Source organism: Equus przewalskii, chromosome 20 (assembly GCF_037783145.1).
Source record: "Equus przewalskii isolate Varuska chromosome 20, EquPr2, whole genome shotgun sequence".
Classification (NCBI taxonomy): Eukaryota; Metazoa; Chordata; class Mammalia; order Perissodactyla; family Equidae; genus Equus; species Equus przewalskii.
Genome location: NC_091850.1, coordinates 2,270,941 through 2,286,460, shown reverse-complemented (window position 1 = coordinate 2,286,460; position 15,520 = coordinate 2,270,941). Strand labels below are relative to the sequence as shown.

General features: G+C 60.1%; 3 protein-coding genes across 6 annotated transcripts; 1 reads left to right on the top strand and 2 right to left on the bottom strand.

Annotated features, from left to right (window-relative positions):
- Positions 1 to 840: 840 nt before the first annotated feature.
- On the bottom strand, positions 841 to 3,882 carry MRPL34 (mitochondrial ribosomal protein L34). 3 transcript variants are annotated; one of them, XM_070586530.1, is made up of 4 exons: positions 2,906 to 3,882; positions 1,568 to 1,922; positions 1,344 to 1,465; positions 841 to 1,105 (listed from the first exon to the last, which is right to left on the bottom strand). In XM_070586530.1, exons 3-4 carry the CDS (start codon positions 1,403 to 1,405, stop codon positions 892 to 894), a joined length of 276 nt encoding a protein of 91 aa, XP_070442631.1. In that variant the 5' UTR covers positions 1,406 to 1,465; positions 1,568 to 1,922; positions 2,906 to 3,882; the 3' UTR covers positions 841 to 891. The 3 variants fall into 3 exon arrangements, with proteins under 3 accessions (XP_070442631.1, XP_070442630.1, XP_070442629.1); XM_070586529.1 differs by having other exon boundaries at positions 1,568 to 1,975; positions 2,906 to 3,275; XM_070586528.1 differs by having other exon boundaries at positions 1,568 to 3,275.
- ABHD8 (abhydrolase domain containing 8) lies at positions 3,335 to 9,296 on the top strand. The gene is made up of 5 exons (XM_070586520.1): positions 3,335 to 3,474; positions 4,672 to 5,419; positions 7,355 to 7,525; positions 7,637 to 7,853; positions 8,611 to 9,296. Exons 2-5 carry the CDS (start codon positions 4,680 to 4,682, stop codon positions 8,764 to 8,766), a joined length of 1,284 nt encoding a protein of 427 aa, XP_070442621.1. The 5' UTR covers positions 3,335 to 3,474; positions 4,672 to 4,679; the 3' UTR covers positions 8,767 to 9,296.
- A 1,255-nt stretch (positions 9,297 to 10,551) lies between these two features.
- ANKLE1 (ankyrin repeat and LEM domain containing 1) lies at positions 10,552 to 15,300 on the bottom strand. Of its 2 annotated transcripts, XM_070586516.1 has the most exons (9): positions 15,123 to 15,297; positions 14,806 to 14,958; positions 14,329 to 14,434; positions 14,098 to 14,236; positions 13,111 to 13,884; positions 12,792 to 12,963; positions 11,888 to 12,047; positions 11,652 to 11,781; positions 10,552 to 11,392 (listed from the first exon to the last, which is right to left on the bottom strand). In XM_070586516.1, exons 1-9 carry the CDS (start codon positions 15,182 to 15,184, stop codon positions 11,220 to 11,222), a joined length of 1,869 nt encoding a protein of 622 aa, XP_070442617.1. In that variant the 5' UTR covers positions 15,185 to 15,297; the 3' UTR covers positions 10,552 to 11,219. The 2 variants fall into 2 exon arrangements, with proteins under 2 accessions (XP_070442617.1, XP_070442618.1); XM_070586517.1 differs by lacking the exon at positions 11,652 to 11,781 and having other exon boundaries at positions 11,229 to 11,392; positions 15,123 to 15,300.
- Between the last annotated feature and the right edge of the window lie 220 nt (positions 15,301 to 15,520).

The following is a 15,520-nucleotide window of genomic DNA, read 5'->3' as shown; positions in this document are numbered from 1 at the left end:
CAAAGCCAATGACTTGGCGCCTCTTCTGGGCTCCCACAGCCCTCACAATCCTCCTCCCAGCCCTGACTCCGCTATGTCCAAACTGCTTAGGGACAAATCACGTCCCCCCACCACTACCAGGCTGACAGGCTGGTGAGGACAAAGACGGGACACCCAGTACATAGAAAGTACTCCATAAGTTACTAAGTGGAAGCTACTAAATATTATTATCCCAACAACACAGCAAAGGAGAAACCAGCACCTAATTTTATAGGAGCCAAATGAGCCTCAGAGAGCTAAGGCCTCGTTCAAGGTCGCACAGTCCATCCCCAAGGGGCTAGAGAAGGATTCAAACCTCTCCCACCTCCCGGCAAGCCTTCCCAACCTGTAAAAGTCATGACATATATGACAAGTGGAAATTGGAACACTTATTAGGCATTAAAGACGTTCAAAGATATTAAGGCATTGTTGGCCATCTTTTTAGGAGTGAAAAGTTTTGAGCTTACGTTTCAAAGAGCCCTTATCTTGGAAACAGACATTCTGAAATATTTACAGAATAACCCGATGCCTGAAATTTGCTTCAAAATAACACAGGAAGGGGCAGCTGGGTCGCGAGTAATTGGTGGTCAAAGCTGTGTACCGGGTACACGGGGGTTCACTGTACTCTTCTGTGAACTGTTGGCGCGTGTTCGAAATTCTTCCTAATTCAAATGCATAAAAAGGGACTTGACAAGGTCTGACTTCCCACTCCCTCTTTCAGTCCAAACCCAGACTTCTCCCCCTGGGCCTACCCCACAATTTGAGGAGCACTCATGTCTGAGTCGTCCCTGCTCCCCACAAAAACAGCGGCAGGAGAAGGTCTGAGGCGAGGAAAATGCTTTAATGGCGGTCCCGCCGGTAGCGTCGCGCTCCTCAATGACTCAGCGACTTGCGGCCCTTGTGCATGCGGCGAAGGATGACCTGGACGCCGGACGGCGTGCTTAAGCGCCGGATCCAGCCGTGCTTGTGCTTGCGTTTGATGTTGCTCGGCTGATACTCGTTCCCGCGCGCCTTGCCCCGGGTCTGCTGCATGGCAGGGAGTCCCCAGGCGTCGGGGAGCCCCAGCCAGGCCCGGGGCTGGAGCCACCTGAGGGGGCAGAGAGAGGGCGAGAAAGGTCAGCGGGGCGCTCTGTGACTTCGGCGTGGCGCTCAACCTCTCCGAGACTGGGCTTCCCGATCTGTGCCGGGACGGAGCCTGCATGCATTTTAAGCGCTCCAGAAGTGCGCGAGGCATTGGTAGATCACGTGGTAGGTAAACAGCTGGAGCCAGCCCCCGACGCAGCCCTTACCCCCAGATTTGGGGAAGGCTCCTCGTGAAGACTCACCTGCCACCCAGTAGCGCCGCCGGACCCAACAGGCGACCCAAGGATCGGGCCAAAAAAGCCATGGCCTGCAGCTAGTCACGCCGTCCCCGCCGCAGCTATTCTGAAGCCCATAGGCTCAGCCGCTGCAGAACGAAGAATTCTGGGAAATGTAGTTTCTCCTACAGCGGAGGCCGAATTGCCGCGGGGGCCCCCTGCGCACCGTAGGCGTGAGCGTCCGTACTCACCAGGGAGTATAGCTCTTCAGGTGGACCAGCAGGCGGCCGGCGAACGGCGCCTTCTCGGTATGCGCGTGCGTACAAAACATTACGTCCGGGGGTCTGCTGGGAGTTGCAGTTCCTTCTCCTGTCGGCAGGCAGAGGGTTTCCTCGGGGGCGGTGGCGCAGCTGGTGGCAGTCGCAGGAAACGGCTGGTTCATCTTTCCACCCACAGCGGGAGCCGGGCAGATGGCACACAGCTGGCTGGCAGCTTTCCTCTGGCCCCAGCCGTTTCCTCTCCTTGGCGGGGAGCCCAGGAGATCCGAGTTCGAGTTGGCTGTCCTTGGGGTGGTCCCTGCTCCTCTGCGGGATTCAGTTTCTCAGTCTGTAAAATTCCTGGGTTGCAAGCTTGCCCTTGGCAGTGCCCGCATTCGAGCCCTAGGAGAATTTTTCTAATACTCAGATCTGAGCCCCTCCCCTTCTCAAACACCCTCTAAGATTCCCTATTGCCCCAGGGAAAATATCCAACTCCTCTGGCAGGCAAGCAAAGCCCCCGACACACGCACACACCCTAAATTTCAGCCACAGTTTCCTCTGCCTGATGCTCCCCTATTCATCTTTTTAAAGTCCTCCTCAGAGACCCTCCTCCCTCCAGCCCTCTCCCTTCCTTTGGCCCCACGCTGCCCCCACGGGGCTTTCCTCAGACGTTCCCCAAAGCCCAGGGCTTGGGCTGAGTCCTTGTAGGCACCCCAGCATCCCCCAGGGTGGGGAGGGCCCAGAGAGGGGAAAAGAGAAGTGTTTGCTGCACGAATAAACTGTAGTCTCCCAGGAGCGCCCTGAGTGGACAAGAGTGGGCGGCTGGACCTCATCCAGCTCTGGCAGCAAATTCCAGGGAATGAAAGTGGGCAAGGAATGGTTAACCCTTTGTTCTCTGAAGCCCATTCTACCTGCACCGTCGTTTGGCCAACCACTACAGCGGTTCAATAATAATGCCAAAAATGTACCGAGCACTTTCCGTGCTGTTTTACCTGCAGAGCAAACTCACGAGGGAATGAATTTCAGAGAAATAAAATGGAGTCTCAGGGAAGCGACTTGCCCAAGGTCACAGATCAGCAAAGGGAAGAGATTGGACTTGAACCCTGGGCTCTCGGACCCCAGCTGGGACCAGAGTCACCGATTGAATCGGCCAACAATTAAATTCGGCCGATCTGCGAAACTCCACCTCCAAGAGGACTGTTTAAAGGTTTAATGAATAACAATTTCCAGACTTGGAAACACACACAGCTGTGGTTCCAAGTCCCAACTCTGCACCCCCGCCCTTGCCTTGTGACCTTGTGCCCTTTACGAGCTGAGCCTCAGTTTCCCCACCTGAAATTGGAAAGATCTGGGAGTCTCCAGAACGGAAAGGTCAGCACAGAGAGGACATGGGGGCTCCATTTGGAGGGGACAGGGCAGTTCAGAGGTAGGGGAAGGCCAAGGAGATTCTATTTGCAGCGAGGAGGCTCCGGCTGCGGCCCGGCAGGAGCTCGGCTGACCGCAGGTTGTGACCCCTTCCCGCTGGTGAGCCCGGCCCAATTCCTCCCTCCACCTCGGTAAACCCCGCAGGGGGGCGGGGCCATTGCTTCCAGGGCCCGCCCCCATCCCGGGGCTGCCGCCTCTGATTGGCCGTCTAACTAGGCCAGGTCAGTCCGCAGCTTCGATTGGTGGAGGCGCCCGTCCGTCGGCTGCGGCCCCGCCCTCTGTGGAGAGACTTAAAGGGCCGGCTGGCTCGGCGGCCGCGGGACGCCCCGGCGCTGACCGCCCTGGGCCCGCGCCGGCCTGCGTAGATGCGTCTGGCCAGATCCCGCGCCACCATGTAAACGGCGCCCGCAGGCGGACACTGGTTTTTCCGCCCGGTACCCCTCCGCCCTGCCCCGGGCTCCAGGGCCTTCAATGAGGTGAGCGGGGAGCGGGCCCTAGGAGGGGGACATCGAGGCCCCCAGGGTTTCCCCTTAGGAGGGGGATGTCCGCAAAGCCCGTGCACGAGCTCTTAGAAAGCCGCGGAGCCCCAGTGTCCTCAACCCCGCCGCAGGGCTGACGGGCACCCGGGAGGCGGGGGCCTAACCCTGAAGAGGAGGGCTGGCGTGGCGCATCTGCGCCCCCTCCGCAATAGGGGGTTGGGACTCGCCAGAGGTGGGACGCTGCCTGCTCCCCCTCCAACAGCAAGTAACAGGCCACCGCAGGCCGGGCCTTCAGGTGCCTTATCCCCGCAGCGCCCAGGATGGGGATGGGGGAGGGGTTGGTCCCATCTCCAGGCCCTAGACAATGGGGGGTGCGCTGCGCGGGTATCCCCCCTCGAGTTATGTAACTGTCTGCGGTTGTCATGGACACTGGGCGGGGGGAGGCAGGGAGCAGGATGGAGGCCTGGAGGCCCCCAGCCAGGGTTTTGCCTTCTCCATCCTCCTCTCCACTATTGGAGGGTGTGTGTCAGACGCCCAGAACCTAGGGTACTGACCAAGGGAGACAGAGTGTCTGGGCCTCAGCTTGTCCATCTGTGAAACAGACCCAGCGAATGTGGTCTCGCGGAACTGGGCAAGGCCTTCTGTAGCTTGGGCCGGAGCCCTCTCCCCCAGGACCGCACCTTTCAGGAGCCAGGTTCAGAGGCCTGGGGTGGGGGCTCACGGGATCTGCATCTTTTAGATGCCGTCAGAGGCCCTCAGGATAAGCTAGTTCAGTGAAAGTCAGTTAATGAGAGAGTGCACGCATGAATGAATGAATGGAAGGCATAGCTGATATGCTGTAAACTCAAGCTGGGGATCCTCAGGGGTGAAACACATTTACCACAATGTCCCCTCCTCCAGGAAGCACCCCCTGACTACACCAGCTTCACTATGGATGTCTCTTGGGGTCAGCCACAGCCAGGTCCTTCTCTCTAGGGTAGACCAGGCTGGCCCAGGAGGGTAGCTGACCACCACGCAGGCACTACCCAGACAGAACATCTTGGTGCGTGGCTGGCTTTGGCTCTCTGCAAACTGGAGGCTAAAAGGGGCCTCCCAGTGTGGCTCCCCTGACCCAGGTGTGGGGAGTGGATGCTGTGGGGGTGGAGGGCTCCTCATTTAGACAGCCCCTGAGCTGGCTGTTACCCCCACTCCCAGGACACACCATGCTGACCGGGGTGACCGGCGGGATCTTCTGCTGCCTGCTGGGTGCACCACCCAATGCTGTGGGGCCACTGGAGAGCGTCGAGTCCAGTGATGGCTACACCTTTGTGGAGGTCAAGCCTGGCCGCGTGCTGCGGGTGAAGCATGCCGGACCCGCTCCAGCCCCCAACCCACCACCACCTCTGCCAGATGCCGCCCACGGGGACCAGTCGGGCTTGGTCCGCTGCCAGCGCCGCATCACCGTGTACCGCAACGGGCGCTTACTGGTGGAGAACCTGGGCCCAGCACCTCGAGCTGACCTCCTGCATGGTCAGAATGGCTCCGGGGAGCCACCGGCCACCCTTGAGGTGGAGCTGGCAGACCCAGCGGGCAGTGCTGGCCGCGTGGGCCCGACCAGTGCCGGGAGTGGCGGTGGTGGGCGACGGCGGCGAGCCCGGCGCCCCAAGCGGACCATCCTCATTGACTGTGAGAAGCGCATCACCAGCTGCAAAGGCACACAGGCCGATGTGGTGCTCTTTTTCATCCACGGTGTCGGCGGCTCCTTGGCCATCTGGAAGGAGCAGCTGGACTTCTTTGTGCGCCTAGGCTACGAGGTGGTGGCCCCTGACCTGGCCGGCCATGGGGCCAGCTCGGCACCCCAGGTGGCTGCAGCCTACACCTTCTATGCGCTGGCAGAGGACATGCGCGCCATCTTCAAGCGCTACGCCAAGAAGCGAAATGTGCTCATTGGGCATTCCTATGGGTGAGCCAACGCTGAGGTGGGGGGAGGGGGGAGGGCTGGGGGTCAGCAGGGACCGGACACCCACTCACAAAATGCCAATTTCCCTCCTTGAAAAGTCCCATTAGCATCTGCAACAAGACAGGATTCCTGCCACTAATGCAACTGTTTCACATGGTTTTAAAACTGTGTTTCTCGATGCCCGCACTGTTGACAGTTGGGGTCAGGTTATTCTTTTCTGTGAGGGGCTTTCGTGTGCACTGTAGGACGTTTAGCAGCATCCCTGACCTCTGCCTACTAGATGCCACTGGCACAGTGGTCTAGCGATGAATCAAACATGTCTTGAGATGTTGCCAAAGGTCCCCTGGTGGGCAGAATCACCCTGGCTGAGAACCAGTCTTCAGCTAAGTTCAAAAATCGGCTCTGGAGGGGCTGGCCCAGTGCTGCAGGGGTTAAGTGTGCATGTTCCGCTTCGGCGGCCTGGGGTTTGTCGGTTTGGATCCCGGGTGCGGACATGGCACCGCTTGGCAAAAGCCATGCTGTGGTGGGTGTCCCATATGTAAAGTAGAGGAAGATGGACATGGATGTTAGCTCACAGCCAGTCTTCCTCAGCAAAAAGAGGAGGATTGGCAGCAGTTAGCTTGGGGCTAATCTTCCTCAAAAAAAAAAAAAAAAAAAGGCTCTGGAGATCCCAAGCAAGGGCTGCTTGGAATACCATAAATTCTGTCAACAAAGGCACAGGTTGCTGTAGTTCACTTCCCTGTAAAGGGGTGATAATACCATCTAGCATCTGGATGAGAGCCCACTCCATGGAAGGCCACTACCAAGTGGTACCACTTTCTACTTTCCCTAGGAGGTAATGCAGGATCCCAGCAGCCAGCCAGCTTGAGAACCACTGTTTTAGTGGTTGTAGCCCATGCAATTAGACAAGAAAAGGAAATGTTACATAAGTTTCCAAAAGAAAGGAAGCCAGGCTGGGAGGTAACATAGCTTTTATTTGTTTATGATAACATCCCCCAAAGTGGATGTTTATGATAAACAATTCCGTCAATTGAATGAGTACCCATCTGTGAGAGTTACTATGACCCTACAATATCGCTATGAGGTTAGCACAGTTACTATTTCACAGATGTGGAGACAGAAGCTCAGAGAGGTTGAACAATCTTGTTGAGCACAGAGTGAGTCACTGTCAGTCAGGTCGGCCCGACTCCTACCTGCATCCCAGGGCCACACTTTACAGCAAGGGTTGGCAAACTTTTCCTTCAAGGGCCAGATAGTAAATATTTTAGGTTTGCAAGCCATATAGTCAGTCTCGTCAGAACCTCACAACTCTCCTCTCATTGCAGGAAAGCAGCCATAATTGTAAACAAATGGGCATGGCTGTGTCCTAATAAAACTTTATTTACAAACTATTTTACAAATTTACAAAATTGTAAACTTAGTTTACAAAAACAAGTGGCTAGCCCGCAGGCCATATGAACCCTGCTGTAGAGGGAATGAGGAGCTGGACTGTGGGAGCTGTTTGGGCTGTGCCCTTCCACCTGCATAAGGCAGGCAGATAGGCCATGCCCAGAGGCCAGTGAGAGAAGACCCTTAAAGGGCAGGGAGGCAAAGCAATAGTGACCTTCCCTGGGCAGCCGAAGGGCTTATTTAATCAGATTGCTGTCCTAATACTTGGCAAAAAGTAATTCTTATCCCTTTGGGGGTCATGGTGACTTCGAGAATCTGATGAAAGTTCTAGATTTGGATTCTCTCTCCAAAAAAAAACCCACCCTCAACACACACACAGTCTCACAATTTTGGGGCATTCAAGATGCCCCATCTATCCCTCACCCCTCTCTGGGGCCCCTGGACCCCAAGGACCTGCCTCCTGGGTGAGGGTAGGGCATTAACCCCTTCACTGCCTGTATGCCACTCACCTCCACCCTTCAACCCATCCTTCCCCCTTCCTCTGGGCAGTGTCTCCTTCTGCACATTCCTGGCACATGAGTACCCAGACCTGGTGCACAAGGTGATCATGATCAACGGCGGGGGCCCCACAGCGCTGGAGCCCAGCTTCTGCTCCATCTTCAACATGCCCACCTGTGTCCTGCACTGCCTGTCGCCCTGCCTGGCTTGGAGCTTCCTCAAGTGAGTGACCCTAGCCCTGGTGGCCCCCGATGTGTCCCCAAGTTGTGTGGGAGGGAAACCCGTATGGCCAGAGCTGGCACAGGGGCTCCAGCTGTGCCTCCCCACCACCAGGGCTGGCTTTGCTCGCCAAGGGGCCAAAGAGAAACAGCTGCTGAAGGAGGGCAACGCATTCAACGTGTCATCCTTCGTGCTGCGGGCCATGATGAGCGGCCAGTACTGGCCCGAGGGCGATGAAGTCTACCACGCCGAGCTCACCGTGCCTGTCCTGCTCGTCCACGGCATGCACGACAAGTTTGTGCCGGTAGAGGAAGACCAGCGCATGGCCGAGGTAGGGGCATGGCACCCCTCACCACACCCTCAAACCCCCCTCCCCTCCCAGGGCAGCTTGGGGGCACTCTGCCTTGTGCTCCAGCCCAGGGAAGTGGGATCTTAGACTGAGAGTCAAAGGTGGAATCCAGGAAGCAGCCCCACCCTAGACAAGTGTTAGGATTATGCCCTGTCCTCGATGCACATAAAAAGTGCTCTTCACAGCTGGATTTGTCATGGGCTGTGTCACTGTGGGAGGGGGTGGGCCAGGGGATCTTTAGATCAGAGATTCCCAAGAAGGGGGCTTGGATCCTTAGCACTGGGAATAGCTCTGGGCCAGCAGCTCTCAACCAGCAAAGATTCTGCCCACAGGCGACACTTGGAAATGTCTGCAGGCTTTTTTGTTGTCTTACTTGGGGGGGGTGCTACTGGCATCTAGTGAGTGGAGGCCAGGGATACTGCTCAACACCCCGCAATGAACAGGACCGCCCCACAGCCAAGAATAATCTGGCCCCCAAGTGTCAGTAGTGCCAGGGCTGGAAAATCCTGCCCGGAACATATTGTAGACACTTAATACAGAACAAATGAATGCCAACTCCAGCAGGGCGACAGCCATCCCCCAGATACCCCTTGGCTAGAGGTGGAGGGATGATGGGTTGGCTGCAGGAGAGACTTCCCGACACCGCAGGCCATGCATGGATGTCGGGGAGTCCCAGGGCAGCCTGGCCCCGCGCGCCGCCGTCCTGCCTCCACCCGCCCTGAGCCTGCATCCCCCGCAGATTCTGCTCCTGGCCTTCCTGAAGCTCATCGACGAAGGCAGCCACATGGTGATGCTGGAGTGCCCGGAGACAGTCAACACGCTGCTCCATGAATTCCTGCTCTGGGAGCCCGAGCCGGCGCCCAAGGCCCTGCCCGCACCCCCGGAAGAGAAGTAGCCGCTGGGCCGGCGGGCATCGCTTGGCGTGCGGAGGAGCAAGAGGCCGGAGCCGGCGCCGGCCCTGCAGCGCGGACCACCTGGGCTGGCCGCCCGCCCCCGGTGGGCGGGGTCGGGTCGGGAGACGTCCCCAGACCGGCTGGGCAGGGCGGGGCACCCGTGGGAGCCGGGTGGACGCAGGCTCTCTGCTTCCGTCCTGCGGGGCCAGGCGGTGTTTCGGGCCGCAGCCGGGACCCCCGCGGAGGATGACCTTGTACAGAAGCCCCCTCTCCACCCGCGCCATGGCCGAGGCAGGCCCCCTACCCCGCTCTCCGTCTTCCGTGTCAGCTGTGCTTGATCCTGGGACTTGCGAGCCCCGGAGGGACCCTCGGGTCCCCGCCCCCTTGCCCGAGACCCCCCCACCTCCTATTCCTCGGCGCTGGGAGCGATGTTGCCCAAGAGCGTTGGGACTGAGTCGGGGACGGGGGGGCTGGCGCCACTGAACCTGCACATCCCAACTTGTAACTCAATAAAAAAAAAGTGACAATCTGAGTCTCTGGAACTGTGCTGGGTGACCGCAAGTTGGGGTCCTCTCCACCGTCCAAGCTGACTTCCCAAATTCTCCCTCCCTTCTCAGAACTCAGGGGCTGCTTGGGCAGGATTCCCAGAGCCAGGGGGTGAATTCCTGGTCTCTAGAGGGAAGGGCGACGGCCAGCTGAGGTCAGTGCGGCGGCTGAGGTGACCAGTGGACTTTGCATGCGACTAGAGCAGCCAGCTGTATACAAGGCCTGTGCTGAGGGTCCGACTGCCCCACCCCCGCCCCGGTCCACGGACCCCCTCACCCCATCCCAGCCAGCAGTCAATACCTCTTCCTGTCCCTACTTATCTTTCAGCTTGATTTAGGGGTGCTTTTATCACGATGATTTTTACTTTGAAGCCACCGCATCTGTCTTTCTCCGCCTGGAGGAAGGATTTCTCTGCCCCACAGCTGTGCTCTGGGTTCTGCTCTATTCTATCTTGGTAGGCCTAGGTCTTCCTGTGGTTTGCAGGCACCAGGGGAGGAAAGAGTGGCTGTATCTTCTGTCCTTTCCCCACCGGTTGATGAGCCCACCCTTGGGTTAGACCAGGGGTCTCACCAGGGGTACTGTTGTCCATTGGCAGATTCGGGAGCCAGTTCTGATTTCCCCCACTGGGGAGGATGCTGCCCTGACTCTCTGTGATGCAGAGGACAGCCCCCACTGCAAGAAAAACCCTGGCCTCAAATGTCAGCAGTGCCAAGGTTGGGAAACCGTGTTAGGCAGACCCCACCTCTGTGGGGTCTTTGGAGTCTCTGGATTCTTTCCCATTGACCTGTTAGTGAATTCCTGGGCCGATGGCACGCTGTTCGTCAAGTGACTTAGTGGCTGCGAGGCTCCCCATCTCACACATGAGGAAACAAGCTCAGGAGAGGGTTATTCAGTTCCCTTAAAGCGTTAGAGCCCAGGCCCAGCCCAGAGGCCAGGTGCCTGATTACTATACCAGCCGTTCCCGCCAGAGGAGCCAAGGGCTCTGCAGTGCAGGCCTGGAGGCCGGGGAACCCGCCCGGGCCACGCCCGCCCCCTGCAGGACCTGGTTCGCTGAGCTGCGATGATGGGCAGGTGCAGAGCCCAATGAGGCAGCGCATCTCCCCAAGTCCCTAAACCCACTGGACACTTTCGGAAAACTTAAATGATCCCGCCACCACCTCGCCACGACGACGGCGGCTCGGCATTTACTGAAGCTTTGAGCATATGTGAATAGTCTGAAATCGCAGAGCGTCACCAGCAAGTCAGGGCTATTGATTCCATTTTACTGTGGAAGCAAGAGGTTCAGAGAAATCCGGGAGGCTCAAGGCGCCCAGCGGTCCCCAGGAAGGCTGCTCCCTCACCCTCACACCCGACCTCCGCAGCCGCACCTCCCACCTCCCCTCCCCCACAGACTTTCCACCTGGGCTGAAGGGCCGCCTCTGGCTCAGTGCAAAGCTCTTCACAATGACCCCCGCAGGACCTGTCACTGTCCCCACTGTACACTGAGAACACTGAGGCTCAGAGAGACAAACTACTGGTCTGAAGTCCCACAGCTGGGAAGCAGCAAAACCTGGCTGTTGAGCTGGACAGACTCCCCCAGCCCATCCACATTGTGGGTCCTGTGTCTGGGAGACAAAAGTGGGCTCTGTCCACACAGACAGGAGCAAACTTCCAAAGCACCAGCATGTGCCGAAGCACTGGAATGTTCCAAAGAACCTCTGATCCCCATCCTCCCATGATGGTGAGGTCATTACCTCTCCAGCAGCTCCATCTGTAACAAAGTTCCTCAGCCTGAGGGGAAATTCGCCTTGCTGCCCCCCACCCCCCACCCTTCTGGAGCTGCAGACGGAGGGCTGCTCTCAGCACGAGGCAGCTGGAACATTCAAATACCCTGAGCTCTAGCCAGGCTGGATGGCCAATTCCCCAGTGCTCAGCCGCGGGCCTGGATGTCCTGGGGCCGTAGCTCTCGCTCACCCTCAGCCAAAAAGACAAGGAGGGCGCGGTGCAGCAGATGCACACCCAAGCGGCGGCGCCGGGCAGGTGGCCAGCCAGCCACCACACCGTAAAAGTGCCCTTGTTTCTGGTTGGTCAGCATCTGGATCCCTGGAGAGATTGGGGGTGAGGTCACAGGGGCAGCCTTGGTGAACCCCTGGCAGAAATACACGACAATGAACCCACTACGTATTGCCCTGGAGCAGGGATAAACCAACAGAGCAATATATGAGCACATGCAGATACACAGTTGGTGCTTAATAACTGCTCATTAAACAAATGAACAGCCCTAAGAGGGAAGGGATGAGGGAATTGGTAGATCAAGTGGCCCTCCTGTGACCACCCCCCATCCCATAAGCCAGGCACCCACCTAGAGCATCCACAAGACATGCCTCTCGAGTATAAGCCTCCACCGCGACCACATGCTGGAAGCAATGCAGGGAGACAACACCACGACCACTGGCCCAAATGTCCAGGATCTGACGCACCTTAGGGCAGGCCTAGGGGGCCAGGGCAGGATCAGGAGTCTGCCCCTCAATTCCCTCCTTACTCTATCTGCCCACAGCCTGGCTGCCCATGCCATGATCCTGCTCCTTATCCTCACACCTGCTTTCCTGGCCGTCCACGGTGGCTGAGGGCCTCCCAGAGGTGGACATCTGGCCGGGCCCGTGTCCCCTTGCCCACATAGAAGATAGCATGGACGAAAGTCCGAAGGCACTCAGCTGGGGTCAGTGAGAAGGCTCGGGCTGGCAGGTCCTGAGTTCTCCTGGATGAATAGGGTGGCTCAGAGAAGGCAGTGACGAGAGCTGCCCCAGAACAACCACTAAGTTCACAAGGCAAACTGAACCCACATCCAGTGACCCTTGTTCTGGGCTTTTTTTGGGGGGTTTTGTTTGGTGAGGAAGATTAGCCCTGGGCTAACATCTGTGCCAATCTTCCTGTTTTGTATGTGAGACACTGCCATAGTGTGGCTTCATGAGCGTAGGTCCACGTCCTGGGTCCAAATCCATGAACCCCGGGCTGCCAAGGCCGAGCTCACAAATTTAACTGTTATGCCACCAGCTCAGCCTCCAGTGACCCCCGTTTTATAGAGCAGAGAGGGGCAGCTGCTCCCCGAAGACACTCAGCAGCTTGAATTGGATCAAGCCACCTTTTATAGATAAGGCAGCTGATGCCCAGAGAGGACCAGTCCCCTTCCTAAGGACACACAGCAAATCAGAAGCAATCCTGGGGAGCTGACCCTGTGGCCGAGTGGTTAAGTTTGCGCACTCTGCTTTGGCAGCCTAGGGTTTCGCCAGTTCGAATCCTGGGCACGGACATGGCACCGTTCATCAAGCCACACTGAGGCGGCGTCCCACATGCCACAACTAGAAGAACTCACAACTAAAAATATATACAACTATGTACCGGGAGACTTTGGGGAAAAAAGGAAAAACAAAACCTTTTTAAAAAAAGCAGCAATCCTGGAACTTTCCAGCTCCCACTTCTCGGTCATTCCTGCCCCAAATACCTGGGATCCAGCAGCAGATAAGTGAAGCTGGACTTCACAACCCCCTCCCGCCACCTTCTGGTGGGATCTGGCTGCTCAAACTGCTGGGCGAGCTCATCTTCATCTGCCTGGGCATCTGGGATATGGCCTGTCTGCAAGGCCTTGGCCAGCTCTGGGCTGTGCCCTGAAAAGTCTGGGTTTGGGAGAAGAAACTGAGTCAAGGGAGACAGAGGAAGGGGGGTTCCCAGAGACAAAGAGTGAAGTAGGCACGACAGGAAGTCAGGCATCTCCCGGGATTCCTGGAGACACCCTGGATGCTGGATGCCCCGAAGGGACTAACCAGGAGCAGCCGGTGCTTCTCCCAGCCGCCGGAGGTAGCGCGGCCGGGTGCGGGGCATGACGGGGCCAGGGCTCGTGCCAAGCACACGGGGCCCTTGTAGCAGCTCCAGGTCAGACGTGGCAGGGACTGGTGGGCGCCAGGAGGAGGGGAGAGAGTCCCTGCTGCCTGTAGAGCTCGCCTCGTCCTCCGTCAGCCAGAGGGCTGCCACATCACTGTCCAGGGACAACTGGTCATCGGTCAGGAAGCGGAAATTGGGGGGTCCAGACAGTGGTTCCCAAGGGGGACTGTGGGCTGGGCTCCAGTTAGGGAGGGACATGGGGCAGGGGGAGGCATCCAGAGGGGTCAAAGTCAGGGCCTGCAGACCAGCATTTAGTTCTGCCTCCCTACTGGCCAGGACGGCTTGATGTACCGGCTGTGGGGTACCCAGAGATCTCGGCACTCTCTGGGAGGGCTGGACGCCAGTCAGGAGCCCCTGCCTGGTCTGGGGCAATAACCTTGCCCAGGGGGAGATGTCTGGGGCTGGGGCCTCGGCTTCAGAGGCCTCAACCGCCGTGACGAAGGAGGCGTCTGTGCTGCAGTCCTGCAGCCCTGGGGGGAACTCCAAGCTGCCATACTTGTCCGCCGCCTCAGGATTGGCAAGAAGACCAGGGGGTCCGGGACCACGCCCCAGGTCCCTGTCTCTGGTGTCACCTCTGCCCGGTGCTGTGGAGTCCAGCGTCACGTCGGGGGCTTCAGAGGGGCTGGCGTCCGGCCCGTTTCCCCGGGGGCCTGGGCCTGAAGCAGCAGATGCGATGGGGGGTCAGAGCGAAGCAGAAGAGGGAGCCAGAGACAGAGATGGGAGTTGGACCACACAGCAAGAGGCAGCAAAAGCTGTGGGAAGGAAGAACGGCGTGGGAGGCACACGGAGCTGCAGGAGAGAGGAGAGCACAGACAGACAGCGAAGCCAGATCAGACGCTAGGAGCCCCAGGCCGGCAGGCCCCCCTCACCATCAGGCTCTGCCTCGGGCTCCTGGGTCTCTGCCCAGGTCCGGGTCGGGGTCCTGGTCCTGGTCTCGAGCTCCAGGAGGACGCGCACGCAGTCCTGGTGCCCCTGCTGCCGCGCCAGGTCCAGCGGCCGGAGGCCGTCCTGCGGCGGCGCGGTCAGCAGGGGGCCCCTTCGCTCCCCTCTCCCCGCCCGCCCTCCGGGGCCGCCCGCCGCAGCCGCGCAGGGCCGCCCACCTGGTCACGCAGCGCGGGGTCCGCTCCCTGGCTCAGCAGCAGCTCCAGGCCGCGGCGACAGCCCCAGGCGGCGGCCACGTGCAGCGGCGTCAGCGCCTCGGCCGAGCTGGGGCAGGAGCAGACGGACTCGATCTCCGGCCCCCGCGACCCCCATCTCCATTCTCCAGCCTGAGACACCACCCTCGGAAACCAGAAGATGCGCCCTCGGGCCGGGACCCAAAGCTCTCTGACCCTAGAGCTTCTACCGCCAGAGCCGAACCTTCGATCCTCACTTCGGCCCCAGCGCAACCTCGTACCCCACCGTCGGTCTGGGACCCTTCCCCCCGCCTTGGACCCTCAGGATCCCTGCCCAGGTTCCCAAGGTCCCCCCCTCGGGCAGTGAGTTCCCACCCTTGGACCGTGGAACGCCCTTTCCCGGATTCCCAGGCCCGGCGCCGGGACTAGGAAGACCCTGCCCCGGCCCAAGCTCCGCCTCACCGAGCATTGGGGTCCCCGCCTCGGCGCAGCAGAGCCTCGAGGCACCGCAGAGCGCGCGGCTGCCGGGCTCCGGCCGCCAGGTGCATGGCCGCCGCGCCATCCTCGAGCAGCAGGTTGGGGTCGGCGCCGCGGCGCAGCAGCTGCTCCACGGCCCTACGGACGGGGGTTCAGCGTAGACCAGCCGCGCCCCGCGCCCCGCGCCCCGCGCCCCGCGCCCCGCGCCCCGCGCCCCGCGCCCCGCGCCCCGCGCCCCGCGCCCCGCGCCCCGCGCCCCGCGCCCCGCGCCCCGCGCCCCGCGCCCCGCGCCCCGCGCTCACCGTGGCTCCTCCTCCCGCAGCGCCTCCCGCAGCCGCCGCGCCAGGCGAGCCGCCGCACCCATGCCCGCGGGACCCGGCGCGCGGATTCCCGCCCGCCGGCCCGCCGCCCGTGTGCGCACGCGCCGCCGCGCCGCGCAGGCTCCCCAGCCCGACGGCGCCGCCTGCGGGGCCCGAGCCTGGGCGCGCGTGCGGGGCGGCGCCCCCCAGTGGCGCGCGGGCACCGTCTGGCGCAGCCGATAAGGGCCGGAGTGGCTGAGGCCGCGAGGTGCGCCGTTATCACGTCTCCGAACGGGGCCCCGCGGAGGCGCCCTGCCGGAGGGGTGGGGCTGCGAGCTGGAGCCCCAGAGCTCCTGGAAGCCTCTGCCGGGGCGGCGGCCGTGGGCGCGCGCAGCCCGGGG

What these genes read in the sequence shown, in the direction of transcription:
- MRPL34 (XM_070586530.1), bottom strand. Translation starts at nt 1,405, where the DNA reads ATGGCTTTTTTGGCCCGATCCTTGGGTCGCCTGTTGGGTCCGGCGGCG. An exon ending in GCGGCGCTACTGGGTGGCAG is followed by an intron (nt 1,106 to 1,343) that starts GTGAGTCTTCAC and finishes CTGCCCCCTCAG; the next exon opens with GTGGCTCCAGCCCCGGGCCT.
- ABHD8 (XM_070586520.1), top strand. Translation starts at nt 4,680, where the DNA reads ATGCTGACCGGGGTGACCGGCGGGATCTTCTGCTGCCTGCTGGGTGCA. An exon ending in CTGGCTTGGAGCTTCCTCAA is followed by an intron (nt 7,526 to 7,636) that starts GTGAGTGACCCT and finishes CCCCACCACCAG; the next exon opens with GGCTGGCTTTGCTCGCCAAG. An exon ending in AAGACCAGCGCATGGCCGAG is followed by an intron (nt 7,854 to 8,610) that starts GTAGGGGCATGG and finishes CATCCCCCGCAG; the next exon opens with ATTCTGCTCCTGGCCTTCCT.
- ANKLE1 (XM_070586516.1), bottom strand. Translation starts at nt 15,184, where the DNA reads ATGGGTGCGGCGGCTCGCCTGGCGCGGCGGCTGCGGGAGGCGCTGCGG. An exon ending in CTGCGGGAGGAGGAGCCACG is followed by an intron (nt 14,959 to 15,122) that starts GTGAGCGCGGGG and finishes CCCCGTCCGTAG; the next exon opens with GGCCGTGGAGCAGCTGCTGC. An exon ending in GTGGACGGCCAGGAAAGCAG is followed by an intron (nt 11,782 to 11,887) that starts GTGTGAGGATAA and finishes CTGGCCCCCTAG; the next exon opens with GCCTGCCCTAAGGTGCGTCA.